The sequence below is a fragment of the Thrips palmi genome, unplaced genomic scaffold, assembly GCF_012932325.1.
Source record: "Thrips palmi isolate BJ-2018 unplaced genomic scaffold, TpBJ-2018v1 HiC_scaffold_7, whole genome shotgun sequence".
Taxonomy (NCBI): domain Eukaryota; kingdom Metazoa; phylum Arthropoda; class Insecta; order Thysanoptera; family Thripidae; genus Thrips; species Thrips palmi.
Window position 1 is genome coordinate 3,113,929 of NW_023144634.1, and position 22,051 is coordinate 3,135,979.

Genomic DNA, 22,051 nt, shown 5'->3' on the forward strand with positions numbered 1-22,051 from the left:
CCCCCGCCTAATTTGGGGCCGGTGGCGTAACGCTCGTAGTACGCTGGGAGGAAGCGGGCGGCTTTGTCTGGGGCCGCCCCGGGCCGGGCCGGGCCGCCCCGCGTGGAGGCGCGGCGGCCAGAACCTGTTATTTAAATAGCGGCGCGGCGCGCAGCGCGCAGGTCGCCGCCGTCGGGCCGGCCGTCCGGCCTTTTCGCCCGCCGCCTGGAAGCACGCTGGAAGCGCGCTGGACGGAGCGAGGCGAGGCGAAGCGAAGCGAAGCGGGTAACTGGCGGCCCGGCCGGCGGCCGCCGTCTGGAGGCCTTCGCGGCGTTCAGCGACGACGCCGGCCTCCCTGGCCGCCGCGGCGCCGCGGGGGTGGCGCTTGGAGCGCGCTCGCGGCCCGTACCGGCAGGCCCACCGTGGGGCGCCGCGCTCATGAAAACTTACGCAGCCCGAAAAAGGCCCGAGGGGAGGCGCCACTGTCATTCGGCTTTTCACTTCGGCGATTGAAACGCACCGACTCGGTTACTCGCGATCCCCGAAGCCCATCAACCCATCCCAACGTGGACGGCCGCAGCAGCGCCTTTCCACTGCACTGCAATGCTTGGCGGCGCTTGGCGGTGTACACGGAGGCTCCCAGGGAGCTCCCAAATTCGATGAAGAGCGGAGGCATATTCGTCGGGGCATTATGGAGAGCGGCGCGGAGCGGCGCGCCGTGTGTTTGGCGTGGGTGGGAGCGCGCGGGCTGCGGCAAGGCAGGCAAGGCTGCGCTGCCGGGGGCAGGGGGAGGGGGCGCCGGCCAGGACGACGCCATTGGCCGCCGCGACGCCCCCCTCCACGCCCATGCTCCGAGGCCCCGCCCCTCGCCGAGCCCCACCCGTCCGCGCCGCGCCGCTCGAGCCGCGCCGCGAGCGCCGCGAGGCAGGGAAGGACCCCGAGGACCCTGGCGAAAGGCTGGCCGTCGTAGTGGACGCGAACTTCTGCCTCCAGGCCGGTCACCCCGCCGGCATCGGCGCCGGCCTCACATCGGTTCGACGACCGGCCGGCCCGAAAAACAACTCGCACGACACCGCGAGTTCGGAAGCATTCGGCATGCCGGTGGTCTATGACTTGCAGCGCCAGCGCCAGGACGTTGGCCCGCTGCTGCGGCGGTGAAGGAGGCCGTCGTCTTGGCCGTGCCCGAGGAAGTCGGCGGGGCAGTGCGTGATCTCGGTGAAGTGCAGGTGCAAGGTGCCACCTGTCCTACGGCCAGCACGGCCAGAGCACCCTCGACACCCGCAACCTCCCGCACCCCTGCAGCCCGAGCAACACGTTGCCACTGCACCCCCTCCTCTCTCCGCGGTCGCGAGGCCGCGCGGGGCGCGGCGGGGCGCGGCGGGGCGTGCCGGCGCCGTGGGGGGAGGCGGCAGCGGCGGGGCGGCCTCCACACTGCAGCCCGACGCGCTGACGCGCTGGCCGTCGCCGAGGTTCGCCGCGTGTAGTCCTCGCCGTGCCGTTCCTGCCGTTCGCCGACCGCCGCGTCGTCTGCTAATCCTGCGACCGCGTGCTGCGCCGAGCGTCGCCGAGCGTCGCCGAGCGTCGCAGAGTGCCGCGACGTCGCGGACCGTGCTAGTGGTGAAAGTGCAGTGCTTGTTGTGCGACATGGCGGCGCGCAGGACGACGACGGCGTCCACTGTGGGGAGTGTGTGATGTGATCAGGATGCACTGCGGCCTCGCGGACCGCGGCGGCTTCGAGCTGGACCACCACGGCGGCGCGGCCGGCGGCTTCGCGTCGTCCTGGGCGGCCGTCCTCGGCCATGCGGTGGGCGCCGGCGGCATGATGTCGCACCCCGGGGAGGGCCACCACGCCGGAGCCTTCCCCGGGGCCGCCCACGCCCACCACCCCCACCACCAGCATGGCGCCATGCCCATGGACCTGCACGTGCCCCAGGCCTTCCAGTACTACAGGTCAGTCTTGGCCAAACCGAATCTGCGACACCAAACGGAGGAAGATAACGTGAAAATGGTCCCAGCCGCCGAGTGGCATGTCAGAGCATCCCTGGATCTGCCACATTTCTCACAGCAATTGCACGCTTTGCGAAAATCTTTCGCCGTTTGCAAGAGCCCCTGTGTGCTGGACGAGTTAGCCCCTCCGGAGGCCGAGGCCGGTACTCCCGCCCTGCGAAGGTGTGGCCCTGGGACGGACACACTGGGCAATTCGTCGGGCAGTCGTGCCTCGCACAGGCGGTAGCGGCGGTGCGGTACGAGCCTCCAAATTAGGCTCGCCGACAGACGGCCCGGCATTACCATACCCACTATCCCGAGGATATCCGGACGGCGTTCCCTGAAGAAGGAGTTGCCTGGAAATCGGCTTCGGCGGGGAAACGGCCAGTTAGATCCACACTTGGGCTAGGCCTCTCGATTTCTCACAGGCTCGTAATGTATCGAGGCCGGCAGGACGGCACGGCAATTGAGCATCCCGCCCTTTGCTGCCCGTTTCGCACACTGTGGTGTCATAATGACGCAGCCTGAGGTTTGCGGTCTTTGGCCGCGGCGCTTCAGTGGCGGTGGCGGCGGTACACTGGTACACCGGCACGCATGGAGAAGCATTAGTTGATCTTGCTGCCGGCGCTGCGGCGCGCTGCGGCCAGACGACGGCCTTCCCAGTGCGGGCGTTGCGGTGTTGCTTTACTGGTGTGCTGGCAACGAACGCCAGATAAACTTTTCCCTTACGAACACTTTTGACACGGCTACTGTCGATCAAGCCGCCAACGCAGGCAGGCCTGCCACCGTACAGTGGGACAAAAGACCGGCACCGGCGGCCGAAACTCTCGACGCGTTTTGAGCTCCAGAGTCGCTAAGCGGTACTCGAACCGAACGTGTGACCCCACCGACGGATTCCTCGTTCGGAGAGCAATCCATTGATGGGGTCACACGTTCGGTTCGAGTGCGTTTGGGCGACTCTGGAGCGCGTCCGGGATTTTGGCCGGTCGTCTGGCCCACTGTGCGCCGCGCGTCCGGTCCATCCGGACGGCGAGGCGTCCGGGTTGCAGCGCCGTGGGCACAATGGCACTTCGCCGGATGGCCGCGCCGATATTCAAACAGCAACAAAGCCACACTGCGAAAGCGTTTCGGGCCGCGGCATCTCGCCATTCCTTGGGGGAAACAATGGAAGCGGTGCTGTTGTCATATCGTCGCACTCGTAACGTCACCCTTCCCGCCGGCGCGCCCCCCGGCAGGTAATTGTGCCAGATTGTGCAAGGCGGTGACAAGACGTCTTATTTTGCCTCTCTGGAGGCGGTGGCGCTGCGCTGCGCTGGCGCGCGGCCAGGCCGGGCCGTGAGATGTTCGGAATGTCTTCCAGGCGGGCGAAACACGTGAAACACCGCCGACATAACCTCCAAACGGCGCTAGGTCGGTCCGGCCCCGGCCAGCCACCCGCGGCGTGCCTGCCGGCGACAGCGCGCCGAATCAGTGCGACTGAGTCTACTTTACAGGCGGTCATTTCCCTAATGAATTACTCCGTCATTGTGGGCGACAGTGTGGCGACGGCCTCGTTCCCGCCAAGGGAGTGACAGGGAAGACCTAGCTCAACTAATGTGGGTTTAGCGTTGACACTAATGGCGGCAGGTTGGTAACACGCGGCCGGGCCGGGCCGGGCCGCCAGCAGACTGGCTCCGACTGTCTCTCTCGCACCTGCACGGGACGCCCCACGAGTGCGAGAGAGACAGACGGAATCAGTGTGCAGGCTGGCCACCGCCGGGCGTTGACAAGTTTGATGACAGCGTAGTGGTACCACGCGCGTTATCGCCGACCTGGCGCGCGTTATATATACTCCTCTTTTTCCCGGCGACTTTTGGCGGCATAGCGAGCCTGTTGCCCGCCGCCCTCCGTCGCTCCGTCTCTCTCGCACCCACAGGGGACGCCCCGCGAGTGCGAGAGGGACAGAGAACGACTCTCGGAATCAGTCTTTGCGATGGATGACTCGCTGCCATAATGAAGCGGGCGCCGTTTATTCCCATAAACGTCCCGAAGATGTCTTCTTCGCGCGCCGCTTCAACTTTGTTGTTTTTCACGGCCGGAGGAGCGTCGCCGCGCCGCTTGCAAGTGGAGTGGCACCTGCGCAGAAAGAAAAGGCCGAAATCAGGGAAAGAGCCTCTGCGACGAGGTGTTCACAGGAAAAGCAGAGGCAGTGGCAAGGAAGGAAAAGATTCGAGGTTCCAAATCAAACAGCTTCCACGGCTCGTGTCCTCCAGTACCACACCCTAAAAAGGCGTTTCTTGAACCAAGATAATTTTCTTGACACATCCAAGAAAATTCACTTATGACAAGTACATTATCTTGGTTCAAGAAACGCCTTGGGTGCAGCAGAGCAAGTATTTGGGAACGCGGGGTTTGTGGGCCACTCTCACCGCGTTTGTATTCGGACGGCCCGCCGCCAAAGTTCGTCGCCCTGTCTCCGTCCCACTCCCGGCGCGTCCCGCAGGGGTGCGAGAGAGACAGAGCGACCGCCAGTGCTCTACCGTCTCGACGCGGAAACCATTCCACGTGCGTGCGCACGCCGCCGCCCGCACGTAAGTGCGTCTGTGTGAGAGAGCGCTGCCCGACGTCGAACAGCGTTCCGGATTGTTTATTGAGTGCCGAATCGAAGGACTCGGCTCAAGAGTGAGATCGAGCGGCAGGAAAAATTTGCAATGTCTCAGCATAGACTCGGCGAGTTGAGATGCTCAAACGGCTATTTGAATACGCACCCTAGATTTAGGGTGGCGATTTCCGGGTACCGCTGGGAGAGACGGCAGAGAGACCTTGCAGTAGCCAGTGGGCTTGGCCGCGCCGTCGAGCGTTGGTCAACTGTGTCGTCCGCGGTCTAACTGCACAACATGACGGCCAGCAGAGGGGAGCCAGGGGCTGAAAGCCCGTTTAACCCATCATAGCGGGGCTTGCTATACTATACTACCGGGTCCAATCTAAAACGTGCCCTAAGAGGCCGACCATCACCAGACGTGACGTGACGCTTTGCATGTCTCTGTCTCTCTCGCGTCGTCTCTCTCACTCCGTCTCTCTCGCTATGACCGCGAAGCAGACCGCGAGTGGTCCGCGGTATGGCTCTTGTTCCTGATAAGCGCGGTAGATTTAAAATCGTGATCGGGCGACGCGACGCAAGCTTTGCGGGTCAGACACACGCATGTGCGCCACACACGCAGTCCGCCTCTCTCTCTCTCTCTCTCTCTCTCTCTCTCTCTCTCTCTCTCTCTCTCTCTCTCTCTCCCTCCCTCTCTCTCATCGCCTCTCCTCCGCTCCCTGGTCACTTATGTCGCGAGGCGACCCGTGTTCGCAACGTCCGCATGTTGCATCCACAGGATTGTAAGTTATGTGTCGTGATAAGAGCGGTGGGTCTCGATGTCCTAGAGGTACCGCTCTCGTGTGTGTGTGTGTGTGTGTGTGTGTGTGTGTGTGTTTTTCCCCTGTCGATACCGTCCGCGATCCAGCAAAGCGGTTCAAAAGCTCCTCTGTTCAAAGTTGTTCGTCTTTATTTATTTTATTTCTATTTTTTCGAGTCGCTGATTTATAGTGTTTCGTTATACACTGTGTTTCGCGGAGTCGCGCTTGGCCCCCCCCTCCCCCCTCCCCCTCCGCGCTTGCCGCGCTGATCCGCGATCAAGACGGATTTTCGAAATTACGAAAACATGTTCTACAGGGCCGTGTGATATCGTCCGCGCAGTCGTCCCCTGTTGCGGCGGCGCGGATTGAAAACGGGGAGGGCGGTGTGTGTGTGTGTGTGTGTGTGTGAGTGTGTGTGTGTGTGTGCCGGCGCCGGCCTCTATATAGTGCGCCTCCGTGACCAAAGCGGCCGGACAACAAAACATGACGGAGACGATTTTTCAAGGATCGATATTATTATATACTCGGACCCCCGTACGTAAGCTGTCGCTTGGCGCTGATAGAGCATGAAGCCCATTGCCGCGGCCGAAAAGCCGTGTGTGTGTGTGTGTGTGTGTGTGAGCGTATGTGTGTGTGAGCGTATGTGTGGCTCATGCGTGGAGCTTTCCACCGAAAACGCGAAATGAACAAAACACTAGAAACACCCTATTCTCCCTCCTAGAACCGCGCGCCCTCCAGAGGGAAGGAGAGGAGGCGCCTCTTGTTACCGAAAGGAAACTTTTCAGTCTTCCGTGTCTCCTCTATTTCCCCTTCCCAAAACTTGGCCCCGCATTTGCATGTGAAATGGTCCGTGCCAAGCGATGAGGTGCTCGGGGAATGAGGGGGGAGGGGGGGAGGGGTCGACGCATTTCTTTTTGATAGCCTGTATTGTAACGCCACGCGCCAGCGCGGACAGCGGCAGGGGGGAGGGGAGGGAGGGAGGGCAGCCGCGGCGGTACAGAGGTCGGGAAGGCGGTGAGAGGTTACAGGTTCGAGCTTATGCAAATTTTGTTGTTTCACTTTTATGGGGAATCACGGTGAGCACGGCTTATCCTCATCATTCTGCAATCCATATCCTGGAGGACGGGGAGCAGCTCAAGTGGATTAAGGGCGGAATCGAAGGAGTTCGCGCCAGGCCCTTGAATTTGCGTCTCTCTCTCTCTCTCTCTCTCTCTCTCTCTCTCTCTCTCTCTCTCTCTCTCTCCATAATCACCGTGCGGTTTCCTTCCGACGTCTTTATTTTCTTCTTGTTGTTCTTCTTGAACCGCCTTGTGTGGAATCTTTCTGAGGCGGCGGCGGAGGCGGCAGGTCTTCTTCTTCAGACAGACAGACAGACAGACAGACAGACAGACAGACAGACAGACAGACAGACACACACACACACACACAGACAGAGAGAGAGAGAGAGAGAGGACCTAAACACAAACACACACACACACACACGGCGGTGGGGCTTTTCACTTTCTTCCCTAACACGTTTACATATTCATGCGACAGTGGCCCGTCAGCGCGGATACCGGGACTGGACTTGACTGCAACTGTCCGCGGCCGTGACCTCCCCGGGGCGTGGCGGGGCGGGGTGTGGCGGCGCACATTCTAAGGACAACACGCACCGAGGGAATTCAAACAGACCGCGGCGTCCGTTAGCTTTCGAGCCGCACTTCTTGAATTTGGCTTGCGCGCGCCGCGGCGCCGCATGGCGCTCAGTCGGCGTGTGGTCTTGTAGTATTTAAATCGGGTTTGGCCTCCTTGCCCGGTTATGGCCCGACGGCCTGACGGCCTGGGATCCCCATCGGGTCTATTTGTACCACTCAGGGCACTCACCGGCGCCGGCCGCGCTCGGGCCGCCGGCTGCGACCGGTAGGCAGGGGTCAGTCACTTTCAAGAGGTTCCAGAATTGCGGGATTTTTCATACCCATGACGGCAGCTGCAGCATAGAGCAACATTCTGCCGTAGGTCAAAACTCGAATTTTTATAGAAAATCGACCGCATTATTGATTACAAATGTTAGTGGAAAACGCTCGAAATCTGTAATTTAGCTGTGACTCTTCGCGAAGCCGCGGGGTGGTCCCGGAGGTGTGCCCCTGTTGTCCCTCTGTCTCTCTCGCACTCTCGGGGCACCCCGTACGGGTGCGAGAGAGACAGAGCGACGAAAGCACAGTCTCCCTTCGGCGCGTGAAATCGGCAGGCGCTTGGCTCGCTGGGCAGCGCGCTTGGCTGTGCCGGTCCGTGCGGTGGGCCTAACTTATGGCCTCTGTCCGGCCGTCTTCGCAGTGCTGGCTGCTTGGCAGGGGGCACCCGGGCCGGGCCGGGCAGGGCCGGGCCGCCGGCCGGGCGGGACAGGAATTTGTTTCTCAAGGCTAAACAATAATCTAAAGCGCTCTTTATCCACCAATCGATCTTCGTCTTGTTCGAGACAAAGCGAAGCCGCCGCCGCGGTGCTCTACATTCCACCCCCGCGGAAAACAACAAAAATTCGTTTAAAAAATGTGCTTAAAAGGAAATACACAAATTACAAAATATGTATAAACCTGCAAAAAACAAGAGACAACCGTGCAGCAGTACCGCACGACGTTTGCAATGACGACGGGATTTACCGGAGGCTTCCCATAAATCTGCGCGTCTCATTACAAACCGTGTCCATTTAATTGAAATCCCGTGTCGGGTCAACACTATCTCCGCCTGTCTCCCTCTTTCTCTCTCGCACGCGCGGCGCCCTGCCGCCCTGCTGCCCAGCGACCTTGTGTCCTCTGTTGTTGTTGTTGTTGTTGTTGTTGTTGTTGTTTCTTCTTCTTCTTCTTCTTTAAGAAACGCGCGCGCGGGTAAAATTGGCCAGAGTCGATTTTTGAATTTCCCGCCAAAGGCGGCGCGGAAGGTGGGCGTTCGGTAGGATTGTGATAGCGGGCGGTGGGATTGAGATAGTGGTGCATCGAATAAATCAACCCAGCTGCTTCAAACGGCCTCTTACCGTCCGAACCGCGCGCCGCTCCCCGCGGCCGGCTCTCTTCGTCTTATTTTTCCCGCGATTGCTCATTTTGTGTCTCGCCGTGTTTCACTTAATTTTTCGTGTTGACCGCGTCGCCGGGGCGGAGTTGGCGCGAGGAAGATTTAGTATTAGTGTTAAAGCTTGTCGGACAGGCCCAAGTTGACCGGCGCCGCCAGGACTGGAGACCATTTTTTGTGTTTTTGTTTTTCGGTCGTGCTTTGGGTTCGCTCTTATCGATTCGAAGCCACGCGGGCTTTCTTCTCATGAGGAAAAAAAGTAATTTCATTAGAGCGAAAAAAGCTACGACAGATATGTCGTTTATGAAAATGTCTTAATCGAACCAGTTTATCCCACAGAGACACTAATGGGGCAGTAAAGCAGGCTAGTTCCGCCGCAGCGGCTCGAGATGGAGGAGGGGCCGGCTCCGATATTTTGCCAGTTTCAATGAGTGCCATTGGTTCGCCAGATAAGCGGTCTCTTTAATAGGTCTTTAATCAATGAGATCACAATCTTCGCCGCGATTAGCACGTCACGCTTCACACAGATGAGCAAAAGTTGTTGTTTTCGAAAAGTGTCGCGAGACGAACTCACGCAATCTCACACAATGTGGAGGAAAATGCCACAAGAGGGAGCCGGAATCAGAATGACCCCAGCTGTTGCCGCAGTTTGTCATGTTGGCCTCTATTGCGGTGTGTCTGGGGAAAGGAACTATTTGTGTTAAAAATGCAACGGCGTCTGCCCTGGCTGTCGCGCCCTGCCCTGCCACAGCACTGTAAAGGCCCCGCGGGGAGGCAGGGGCAGCCATGAATCTGCAGATTAGTGGAAGACCTACTGCAACAGCACCACAAAGCACAAAACCACAGTTTACGACCCTCGCGGAGCTGGAACCAGCAGATTGACGCCATCGCGCACTTGGTCTGCGTATTGACAATTTCTCATACTTGCGGCCGATGTGGCTGTGACTTTTCATCAACCCGAGCAGTCGAACCAAGTTCAATAAGAAACCGTCAAGACGGCGTGGGTGTGAGTGTGACCACCTCAGGAGCCATAAGATTCCTCTGCAATGCTCGGCGTAACAAGACATGCAGTTATTGCCGTGAAAACTTGTGAGAATGAAGGAGTGGGGGGAAGTGGACGGGTATGGGAACGCGGGGGAAAGACACAGAAGTTGGTAATTTATTGCCTCGGTGTATTTATTATTCGTTTGGGCTATCTGGTGCGCAGTCCCTCCAGTTTGGCGCGTCGACTTTTTTAATGGAAAAAAAAAAATAAAAAAAATTGACAAAGACAATTTGAGAAATTATTTGAAAAATTAATTTTTCATTGTAAGATGGATTAGTTTTGCACTGGTTGCGAGCCGCAGTTGGTGAGTCCGGAGCAAAAGGAGCATCGACCAGCAGTCCCGCTAATTTGGCGATCAAAGGCAACGCAGTACGGAGCCGTCCCGCCGTTGCACTGCTGTGCCTTGGCTTCGATTTGTCGCTCTGTCTCTCTCGCACTCGTGGTGCGTCCCGTTTAGGTGCGAGAGAGACAGAGCGACGACTCGCGGAATCGGTCTGCTGGGCCAGCTTGCAAGGAGCGCGCACCGCCCTCTCGAATAATGCAAACGTGTGAATTATAACAAAATAAAGAAGGCTGCGGTCATTACTCAAGCCGATGAAGGACCGAATGTGAGTTTCCCTTGCACTTCGAGCAACGCCAGCAACGCCAGCGACGCGGCAGCGCGGCAGCGCAGCGGGCCCATTTAGCATGTTTGCAAGACGCGCATAAGTTTCGCACCCAAGGCGGACAAAGGGGCGCTGCTGAGCCCCGGCCTCGGCCTGCAGCCTGCACTGCAGGAACCTCGAACGAATCGAGGAGTCGATGTCTGCAGCGCGCCGTGCTCGGAGCGGCGCGGCGCGGCACAGAGACACGCCGAGCCCTCCAAATCAATTGAAAGCGCAATAATTTTGTTCCAACATAATTTGGACCGAGCGGTTGGTATTAGTGGGAAGGGGGAAGTCCGGCGCGGCCGGGCGGCCAGGCGGGCGGCCAGCCGGGCGGCGGGATCCCCGGGGAGCGCGATAGGGGGCACGCCGGGCACGGCACTGCCAACGCGACCCACCGATAAATCCACCAAAATCGCCGTTCGTTTACCACCAGCTTTGATTTAAATTGTATTGTAAACACCTCGGCCTGTCGGGTACAGGGAAAAGAAAAAGAGGCACACTTTGACCGACTTTGACACTGCTCTGGAGTGCGTATCGTCAGTTTGCGCAGTGGGCCAGAAGACCGGTGGAGGCGGCCAAAATCCTAGACGCGTCCTTGCACGGTAAAAACGGTACCTGGTTTTCCCAGGAAGCCAATGGTAGAGACAAAGGCGATTTCCGGGTAGTGCTTCGGAAAACCAGGAACCGTCTTTACCGTGTGAGCTGCGGAGTCGCTAAATGGCACTCGAACCCAACGTGTGACCCCACCAATGGATTCCTCGTTCGAAGAGAAATCCAATGGTGGGGTCACACGTTGGGTTCGAGTGCCATTTTGCGGCTCTGGAGCTCAAAACGCGTCCGGGATTTTGGCCGCCTCCACCGGTCTTCTGGTGCACTGTGTGTCCTGCGGGCGTCGCGACGCCGTCCCGGACCTGCGAGGGAAGACGGACGACGCTCTGGGGAGCCACCCGGCGCAGCGCGGCACAGCAATCGGAAATTATTTAAGTGCCACGGTGATGTACGGCGTGTTGGCCGTGACGTGAAGCCAATTTTCCGAACATGATGCAAATAACACGCGGACTCTGTTTCGGCAACGGCGCGGCTCCATTTGTTTTGGTTGCTCGAACGTACGGGCAAACTCATGATCGGTTCATTAAGAGATCGTTTCGGCATCTTTTTCTTTTTTGTCTTTCTTCTCCTGCCCCTCTTAATGATCGGGACGGCGTTTTGCAGCAAGGCACATAACTTGGCCTTTGTTTTCGGGCCGGGGCGACCAAAATCGGAATTCAATAACCTGATGCTTTCTCTCTCTCTCTCTCTCTCTCTCTCTCTCTCTCTCTCTCTCTCTCTCTCTCTCTCTCTCTCTCTCTCCCCGCGTGTGCGCTCCAGGTCACGTGTTCGCGCCCCACTTGACAGTGTGGCAAACAGGGAGGAAGAAAGCGGAAATGCGAAAGGAAAACAGTGAGGAGAAATAAAATGGGGTGCCGAATATAAAAAGGAAGTCGGGAGGCGGCCGTGTCTCGCGTGCCAACTCGAAAATTATCGGAGGAAAGGTGAGGGAGTCGCGTCGCCCCGCCCACCGGAAGCACAATTGGCGCCAACTTTATTTAATTTCGGCGCGTTATATATTGAATAACACATGTTGCGCGGGAGTCGCATGTGCGTGTCTGGGACAACGCGGAAACAGGGTGTGCGAAATGCACGCGCCGCGTCGGAGACAGTTTTGAAATTTGAGTTTTTGAAATGTTGCTGAAAAATGAGTCGGTCGCACGGTTCCACAGCCACACAGCCTCCCGCTGTCCGCCCCGCGAGCCCCACCCTCTGTATAAACTCCGCTCACACCCACCCCGCCGCAGAAACCTCCCCTCGGACCGCGGCGAAAGTGGCCGTCCGACAAAAAACACGCATTAACTCCAGCCCCTAACCTCATTTTTACGATTTTCGACCTTTTTTCAGTGCAAAGTGCTGCCCGGGCCTTGTTACGCAGGGGAGGGGTGGCGAACTGATAACACGCCTCATCAATGCACGCTGTGACATGCGCGATTTAAAGCCAGATGTTTCGAGAGATCGATCCCGGTTCGAGATTTATCGTCGTAGCTGGGCGCGCGCCGCTGACGTCAGAGCGCCCAGCCGTCCTTACGTGGATGATGCAGCAACGCGGACGCCCTCAACAAGTGCACTCTGTTTCGGTCGGCCTGCCGGACTCGGCTCACCGTGCCTGGCGCCGTCAGAGTCGTTTTCGTCGCTCTGCCTCTCTCGCTTGCCATCCTGCACAGGTGCGAGAGAGGCAGTGCGACGCGCTGCGGGCACGTTCGCTGGCCCATGCTCGCGGATGGTCTAGACGTGCAGTGGCCATCGCAAGCAGGAAGGGGTGGGGGTTTCATTGCCGCGAGTCAGATGGGCCGTAATGGGCGCGGCTTGAGCAAGACGGGCGGTGCACTGCACGAACGGGGGTGGCTTGTCAACGAGTTGTAAACATCCATCCTGGCTCCGCGTTGTCTCTCCCCAAGTTGACTCCGCGCCAATAAAAGCCTAGGACAAATGCGTGGATATTGAAAGGGCCAAGAAGTCTGGCGAATGGGGGGGGGGGAGGAGGTGAAGGAAGAGAATTTTTCTGTTGCCACCCAGGGTTTAAAACGCGCTGGAGCACGTGCGTGGAAGTGGCCATATCCGCAGTCTGCGAGTGTGTGTATGTGTGTGTGAGTGTGCGCGGCGCTGCGCGGGGGTGGAGGACAGGGAAGGAGGACAGGGCTACTGCAGGTCTTGCGGTGGGGTTGTGTGTGCGCAAGAGTGTGTGTGTGTGTGTGTGTGTGTGTGTGTGTGTGTGTGTGTGTGTGTGTGTGTGGTGTGGTTTGAATGCGGTGGCCATGTGCGGGGAATGGTGCTGTGGTGAGGGCGGCAGTACGGCCGGCAATACTAATTAGAACAGAAGCGCCTAAAGGGTTGGCCTGTCGGCAAGCTCTCTGTCGGCCTGCATGCGGGACCGCTTGGCCACAGTGACGAACCGCCCGCGCAGAGACGAGAAGAAACTAGCGAACCACTTTTACCGCGTCAAACCGAAACGAAAATGACGCGCGGCCGGTTGTATAAAACGAAAAACGGCTCTGCCCCTTATATGTGGGTCGCAGCGATGGGCATCAATACCGCGAGAGAGGTCGTTGTTTCCGCCGTCGGCCGTTTCTCATGCCGCGGCTCGGCCATGCCTTCGGCTGCCGTCGGCTGCCTTCGGCGGGGCCTTCGGGCTGCGTACCGGTCCGTCGGCGTGGTCGCGCGGCCAGACGACGTCGCACTTCGTATAGGACCTCCTCCATGTAGGGTAGCCGCGCGCTGAGTTGGCGCGTCAAACCAATCATTATTTCATCGCTTCGCCCTGCAGTGTCTCGAGCTGTTGTTGTTGTTGTTTGCTTCCGCAGGAGCACCTCCGGCCCGTCAGAATATTTCATGAAACATGCAAGTGTCGTGCCGAGTTTGGGCAAAATCGGCCCCTCATTACCACGGCCGGGGCCGAGGCCGGAGCAGTATCGCGGCCAGCGTGCCGCAGCAGGTGCTCGCCAGGGAAACTGGCACCTGTTTGTCGCTCGGAGACGGCCGCCGCAGTGCCGGTTCGATTCGAGTTCGATTCGGTTTCGATGACTGCCGTCGCCGGCGGAGCCCCGCACCACCAGCCCGCGCCGCCCCGCACCGTGCGACGACGACCCAGACAATGATCCGAGCCAGTTATTTACTCTTTTTTGCGTCAAGGAGATCAAAACACGCCAACTGCAGCAGCATTACCCGATCGAACACAAGGGAATGCTCAGCAAGGAGACACTCAGGCATGTAGGGTCGTTACCACCACTTAAGCACCATAACGAGAAGCAATTAGAGCATGCGTTTCGATAAAACGATAGTTACGGAATGTCCACAAGCCGTTAATGGTATGTCCACCAGGTCGTTCGTTCGATTCGCGCGGGCCATCGAACTTGACACGTTTTATGCCTCTCGCGTAACCGATGCAAATGTCATGCAAGGAAGCGGCCATTCTACGACTCCTTTACGGCCAGAGTTCGATTCCGAGGCTTTAGAGCTAGGACCGACCAGGATTCCGCGTTCGATTTGGATTTGATTTTTTTTTTCTCGACCGGGCAGTAAAACACGACGTTGTTGTCGGCAGGGTACGGTGTGTGTCCTCAACACCGTCTGCACCCCCCCCTCTCTCTCTCTCTCTCTCTCTCTCTCTCTCCCTCTCCCTCTCGCTCCTTTCCCGGTTTCGCGCAGCCTCGGTATAATCGGTGCAAAGTGAGCACCGCGGCAACGCTGCATCCAACTCTTCTTTGAGGAGTCCTGCCGTTCGATCGTTTGGTTTGACGAAAACCTGTCGGAAATGTATGGGCGCGGCGTTGCCGGTGTTACCACACTGGCCGAAGGGGCTCCGCCGCGCTGCGGCCGTCTTGAACCGTCGGCCGCGGCGGTCGGCAGTGTCAAAGGCCCGCCGGAGAAATGTTTCTGCATTTCAAATCGCGCGGGCTACTTTTTATTTTATATCATTTGAAAATGGGGGTGCTGCCACAAGCCGGATTGCAAGGAGGAACGGCTGCGCAGTCTAGTACCCATGTCGCGAAGAAGAAGAAGAAGAAGAAGAAGAAGAAGAAGAAGAAGAAGAAGAAGAAGAAGAAGAAGAAGAAGAAGAAGAAGAAGAAGAAGGCCGTAGACACGGTCCAATCTCCACACACACATGTTGATACTTTTTGTGGCGGCCGGCCTATTGTGCCCTGGGTCCTCCTGTCTTGGTTTGGCGCCGCGCCTGGCTGGGCCGGGGGCTCCCCTGGGCTCCCCTGGGCTCCCCTGGACTGCCGGGGCTCCCTTTGGGCCCCCTTTGGCCCGTTTGGGCCCCACGTGGAGCATGCAGGCCCGTGACGAACGTGTCGTTGAAAGCGTGTCACACACACAAAGCCAGATCGGCGTGGTATGCGGCGTGTATGGCACTTGCATTATTACTATCGAGAGAGGGTTCCATTTTCTGGAGCGGCATGTGTCGGCTGCAACGAGTCATGTTGGTGTGACAGTGTGGCGGAACGCATCCAGGCTGTCTGTTTTTTGGCCGCGCAAGTCCGAAACACGCGTCTTAAAAGTCACACCTTCCTTCGATTAATGTGTGTTTTTGTTTCATTGTGAGAATCTGCATGTTGATTCCTGTACACGTTAGCACTTATTCTTCTCATTCACCACCATATCGAAGGAAGTGAAAAAGTCAGGTCGACTTACATTCTCCCTCTACTGCCACTGCTTGACGCGGTGCCTCCGTCCAGTGTAGGCGCACTCCGGCTGGGTGTTACGCGTGCAGGACGTGCAGCAGGCCCTGTGTTCGGCCTCGTGCGCGACACACGACGGTGACGCCCGACCGGCGGCAGGCTCTGTCTCTCTCGCACTCACGTGGCGTCCCGTCGGGGTGCGAGAGAGACAGACCGGGCCCTTCATTCCAGACAGTCTCCATTGTGCTCTTTTCTCTTCCCTAATCAAATTAGTCGGCACACGCGGCGCCGACGGCGGCCAGAAATTCTTGCCGGAATCTCAAAAAACAACAACAATATTCCGATATTAAACCGAATGCCAAACTGAATCCTTTTACGGAATTCCTGAGCTTGGCCCCGTCCAACAAAATCAAAAGTTCTTCTCTGCTAGTGTAGCTGGCATGGTCCCGCCAAATTCCGTTGTACGAACAGTATCGAACCGCAGCGCGTAATGGCTGCCCTTTCATTTCTCAATGTAGGTTGTGGGAACAGCCGCTGAGCCGGCCGCAGAGCGCCGCACGGCACAGCACAGCCAGCCACGAATCGAGACGCTCCACGCCACGCTCCGCGCTGCGATGTTCATCTGTTCATCGCGAAAGCGCGGGAAAGTCCGGCCTGATGGCCCGGCCGCAGTGCTGCCAACCTCCGCCTGCCTACCAAGAAAATTCTGGCGGGAATGCCTGGTTTGTCCCGCCACGCAGGGGCGTTGCGCGGGACTGCCTGCCCTCCGGGGGCCATCGCCCCTTACGGCCACGAGGTAGGCCGTCCCGCTGGACACCGGAGCGCGACGGGACAGCATCGCAGCCGAGACGGGGGCCCTCCACACCAAATTAGTTTTGAATGTGTTACTGCGAGAAAGCAGACGCTCAAAAGTGTGAGAAGGATCCCCCTCAACCACACTGCTATTGTTCTATTCCCTATGGTGGCCCCGGCCCGGCCCCGGCTCGGCCCGGCCGCCGAATCCAGGCTGCGGTCTGGTCGGCCTGATGGAGGCGCGGTGCGCGCGCTTTCCAGCCAGCTGGATGTAAAGCACTGGTCCACGACCAACAGCATCCTCTTGCAAGGCAAGGCATTTCTTCGCTCATTCGCTCGTGGCAGGCGTTAGACGGCCGTTGTAGGGGGTCTACTCCACTCTCTCGCGAGACTGTACGTCCGAAGGGCCCCCGCAGCCCCCTCTCTCGTAATCGACTCGCGCTACCATCCCATGGATGATACAGCGTGTAATTAATCCGTCTTTTGCCTTTCCAGATTATTTTTGGTCCCGCGGTCGTCCCGTGGCGCCGCGGCTGCTTTTAAATATTCCCCTTTTTCCAGTGATGAGTCACCGGCCGCGCTATTGACACGGCACGGTCGATAACTCGCGAGTGATTACGATAGTTGAGGTTATGGCGCCGAGCCAGCCACCCGGCTAGCCTGTAGCCAATTAGCACTGCCGTGTTGGATGGTGCTAGTCTCCTGGCTGGGTGTCGGCGCGCTACGGGGTGGCCCGGCGCTGACGAGCGGAGGAAAGTGAGGTTAGGAGAGCGAATGTGGCGGACCGTGCCAAGGGTGCACCTATACTACTGAGGGCTCAGTCGAATCTTAGTTTTACTACTTGCTTTCTTTGGTCACCGCTTTGTTGTGAATGATTAAAACGACAACTCGTCGCCCACACGGCGACGCGAGACGCCGCGCCGTCTAGTCCGTTTGCTGGCACTGCAGCCGTCTGCTGACAAATTGGCGTCTAGGCGGCGCGGCAGGCTCGGCGTTGCGTCGCGACTCGCTGCAGACAGCGAGCCAGCGCCATGTTTGCATCGCGACACCTGCTGCCGAGCAAACGGACAAAAGGGCAAACAAAAACCGAACGTAACCGGGCTGCTTTACTGTTGCAGATACCGGGAGGAGGCGCTCGGATGGGCAGACAGGTAAGTCCTCTCAAGCTCCGGTTTCGCGGTGGGGTTGCGACCGGACGGCGTGTGTGTATGTGTGTGTGAAACAAGTACTCCCGACTTTTGTGTGTTAATGCTGAACTAATTAAAGCGTTTATCAAGCGTGCTCCGGGAGAAATAATCGAACGCTATCGCACCGTTCCATCTTCAATTAAGTCACTTGGCTATAAATTTCCCCTGTTTTCGTGGCGGCATCTCCAAGGGCTGGCCCGGCCTTCGAGCAAAAGTCCCTCTCAATGACTCCTTCGTTCCCGCTCCATTCATAGGCACGGGGATTAATTTAAATTTGATTAGCAGTTTGTTTCAGTACAGATCACTTTTTGTCGGAATGAAGAAAAAAGAAGAAAAAGCCGGGGATTTGAACCCGGGACGTTGTTGCTCGTTAATAAATACGCTGCTACCTGACCGTACTTCCGCGCCGGTGACACAATGCGCTTATTCATCCGGCCGGACCGGGGGATGCTGTGAATGGGAGGAAAAATGAGTAGGAGGGGGTTTAAAAAACGTCGTCGCCAGTGCGTCGCGCGCCGTATGAGAAATCGGTACACGGCCCACTGCGGCACTCGTCGTCGTGGGTGTCAGGTAACCGCGGGACGCTCCTGGACGCTAGAAAGTGTGAGAATTAATGGGGTGCACTTTTGGGGCCTGTCTAGGGGAAGCGAGTTACAAACGTCTTCATTGATGCCACGCGGTGGCGGGTTTTCAGGCAAAGGTCGTAGTAAACGCGTACTTCCAGAACATTCAGTTTTAATATTTTTACATGTTTAGAGTCAGTACTGTTGTTTGCTGATTGGCAAATGGTTCATATTTTAGTGAGAGTAACTGGAAAATGGGTCTCTTCATGGATTGGAGTGGTCATACCGCACCTTCCCAAACGACTGTTGATTGTTGGCAACGCTGTTACGCCCAGAGCAGGTTGCCATCGATCTCCAGTTCTCGCAGTATTTCACGGCTGTGTTGATGGCGGGAACCTCTTACGGTGTGCGTGCCACGACACGTGCGCCGCCTTATTTGGGGGATCCACGCGATGCAGTATGGGAAGCTGATGCGGTGCGAGCAAGATGGACTGCTTATTGAGTTTCACGGTGTGAACGGTTTCCTACGAAGGCACCCGAATCGCGTGTGGCTTGTCCACAGATTATAAAGAGTCGGAATCGGTGTCGTCCTGCTGACTGCAGTGGAATTATGGCAGTGTTTGGGCGAGTGCTGCTAATAGACGTTGAACACTCCTCTCCAACAAGATGAGAAATTTTCTCACTCCTCGTCGTGGAATGGCGTCGGTCGTTACCGGGATGGACTCGGTAAGCGGGGAATCGAAATTTGTTTACTTTCAGGGAATTCATTCATTTTCATTCATTCATTCATTCGCTTCGTTAAAAATGATGGATGCCGTGTTTGGAAGGCCGGCCTGTCCGTCTCCGCGCGCCGTGCCGCGCCGTGCCGCGCCGTGCCGCACCGTGCCGCGCCATGTCCGTGGGGGGTGCCGTTCCCGCTCAAATGTGGAAATGTGGCGAGAGGAAGCAGCGGGGGACTGGGCGTTATGGAGATGTGAGTCACTGTGATTCGCTATGAGAGAGCCATACTGCGGCAGGGAGCTCTGTATGAGAAATTCAACGTCACACAAGGGCAAGGCGGTGGCACGGCACGTCATGAGAAATTCAGCGTGCCACATGGGCCGCAAGCCAGGGCAGGCGGACGTTTCCGGGCCGTGGGAAAAGATGAAAAAGCACCAAGATTGTACAACGAGGGGGCGATAAAATAAATGTCCGTTTTTGGGTCGCGCACCGTTTGAGCACACACCGGCAGCAAAGAAACAACAACAACGTGAGCAACAATAGGGATTTGTGTAACACGTCCACTTTGTGACTCGCCGCGCCACCATCTGATGAGATGCTATCTGGACCACGCTCTGCGCCAAGCTCTGAGCGGAGCCGTCTTCGCCATGAGAGTCCTTTTGAGGTGTTACCAGAATTGCGTGTAGAAGCCTTTGATAAGACACCAAGTTTCCAAACACGGATTAAATTTTTTTGCAACTTTTTCGTGGCGGTCTGTTGAAGCGCCACTTTTTTGTTTTCAGTTTTGTCACCGCGTTGGGAGAGGGGGCGCGCCGGAACGCAACGGAACACTTTGCGCATTTGCATATTTTTGCCCGTGAATAATTGGTCAGCGGGGAAACGAACTCTCGCGCCTTAACAGATGCAGACCATCTCGTGTTGAAGGCTGACTGGCTGGGGGGCATACCGGCAAAACAACAACAACAAAAGGACTCTCCGAACGAGGCGGGATGCGAGCGAATCAACGAGGCCGCGCAACAGAACGCATCTCTGGAAAGAAGACCCTGCTGTTCGGAATCGAACGGTCCCGATGACACTCGAAAGGGTGCCAGAAAGCACGGGAAGGACAATAGACGATCGCAATCTGATTGAATGCGGTTCCGTAATCCCCCATTTTGGCGCGCAAGAGGCCATTATTTTGTAAACACTCCATTATGTGGCTCGTCCCGTCAGGGCAAGGGCACTTTTTTCGCTCCATTTTTTTAAACCTCTCAATGGCACGATTATGCACCTTGAGGGGCAGAGGTTCGGCTTTTTCTCGCGCAGCCGACCGTGTCATGGGTCTGAGGGGAGCCGAGGGAGTCAGCCTGCGTTCCGCGCAACACCCTGTACACATTTTGACAGACCCTGACGAGGCACCGCACTTTAGGAGACCCCGGCCTCATGGATCAACGACTTCTACACTCGCTACTCGTTAAATTCCGCGGTGAAAATCGATTTAATTACTTGACTGGAAACCGTCCTTGAGTTGGCAGCCCTGAAGGCTCATCATTCCAGGCATTTGAATCGGCCCTGATGGCCCGCCTTTGTGGCCCACCAAACAACAACAACACTGATCGGACGAATGCAGTGCCTTGTTGTTGTTGCCACCGAATTCGAAGGAAATCGAAGCGGTTACCGCATACCTCGTCCAAGGGGATCGAAGGAGTCTGCGATTTTGGGAGGAAGAGAAGCCGACAGAGGCTGACGGACGAAATAACTCTGCCAAAGACTCGGCCCGGACTTTGCAGCGGAATATTTTTTTTAGTCTCTATTTCCAGCGTTTTATTGAAAGGGGGCAAAACTGGCGAATTCTTCTCTCCTTGTCAATCTTGCACCTCGCAGCCAACGGTGCCACGGGCCCCGCGCACGTGAAAAGCACGCGCTGATTTGCGCGTGTGTGTGAATGTGTGAGCGCGCGTGTGTGAGTGAGATGAGATGCCTTATCTCTCCTTTTTTTCGGGAGACCATTGGAATGGGATGAGCCTCATGCCTCCGTTGTAGCTGCGGCGTGGTGCCGCGCGAAGTGGTCTCTCCGTCTCTCTTCCCCCTGGCTGGCTGGCCCGGCCGGGCCACCCGTGCGACGAGGACAGAGCATCGCGTTCCGAGGGAGGGAGCGTGCGATCCGCAATGTGGAGGGGATTCTTGGCATTCATGGTTGGGGGTGCCGCCCCGCAGCCCTGCCGCCGCGCACCCCGTCGCCGCCACGCGTGTCCGTGCCTCAAATCCGCACTTCTCGGAGGAGAGCAGCACAGAGTGCAGCAATATGGGCAGCCAGCGCGACAGAGACGTTCGGGACGGATGAGAAACTTCCTGCTACAAGTTCCCAGGCGTGGCCGATCATTGGGATTCAGGCCGAGCGTACTCGGACGTTCCGGAGGACACCCGGTAAACCACACACTAGATGATTGTTTTTTTCCGCTGTTCGCGCATCACTTTTTCCGCTAGAGTTTTTGCTGTTGAGACGCACGATGAGCTTGGACCCCTGCGGAGGCGCTCGCGGGAGAGGCTACAAATTGTCATCGTGGTTTGGAGAGGATCGGTCTGTCCAGGGACCGTCTTAATAAAAACGTTGCGAGTCTGACGCTAGCGAAACACGGTTTTGACGTCGCAGACTTGGCGCCACATGTCAGCGTAGCTGTGAAGGCACGCCAGTCAGTCAGCCCTCTGCACAGCCTGCTGCACAGTTCCTCCTTTAGTGCCAATAAATACTGGGCGTCCGTGCATCACGTGACGAGGTCTTGACGGACCTTCCGCACGCTTCCCGACATCGGCCTTCAGGGAGGATGTGGAAGGTAGAAGTCATCGCGTCCACCATTCATGACGTCACATCTGCATTTCTTCGGAACACCACTATCTCATTTCTTATTAATTAGGGGGCATTCTTTTTAAACTGTTTGTAAAACGGGTTACGTTGCTTTCCAATATTTCTGTTTACCCTTTGGTTGCGGCTCGCAGTCCGCCAGGACATTCCTCCGTGTCTCCTCACCGTATGTCCAGCATTTTTCTTATTGTGGTCAGAAATCTTCCTAAAGTCCGATGGACTCGCTGCAAAGATGCACAGAAAAAGTGAACGCGCGCCGTCTGCCGCCGAAGCAGTCTCACGATCAATTCAATCGTTGCAAAAAACTGCACTTGCCCCGCTGCGTTGCGTCGCGACGGCCGGTTCGACTCGGCTGCTTCCCCGAAAGACGAGAGAGGATCTCTAGTGCAGGGCCGGACGGACCGATTTGATTCGAGAGAAAGTGGAGCGATTCTCAATTAACGTGTCCCGCGCGCATCCTCGACGATTATGGAACCTCTGTCGACGGGTCGACGAGGCACTGGCCGCGCTAGCGACAGTTCATCAATGAAAGATTCGCCATTCACTAGGGAGAGGTGTAGCAAGTCACCGCCAGGTCCTCAGGCTGTAACCAGCATCAATCAGTTCATTCATCCGTGTGGATGAGATGACTCATTAGTTTGAGGAGGCATAGTGTCCGTT

At 57.4% G+C, this 22,051-nt stretch overlaps 1 protein-coding gene across 1 annotated transcript in view; it reads left to right on the top strand.

Moving 5' to 3' along the window:
- Window positions 1-1,828: 1,828 nt before the first annotated feature.
- Window positions 1,829-22,051, top strand: part of LOC117652353 (protein trachealess) — a 112,326-nt gene continuing 92,103 nt past the window's right edge. The window contains exons 1-2 of the mRNA XM_034397202.1: window positions 1,829-1,929; window positions 17,198-17,230. Coding sequence (XP_034253093.1) covers window positions 1,886-1,929; window positions 17,198-17,230 — 77 coding nt within the window. The 5' untranslated portion in view covers window positions 1,829-1,885. The remainder of the gene's footprint in view (window positions 1,930-17,197; window positions 17,231-22,051) is intronic.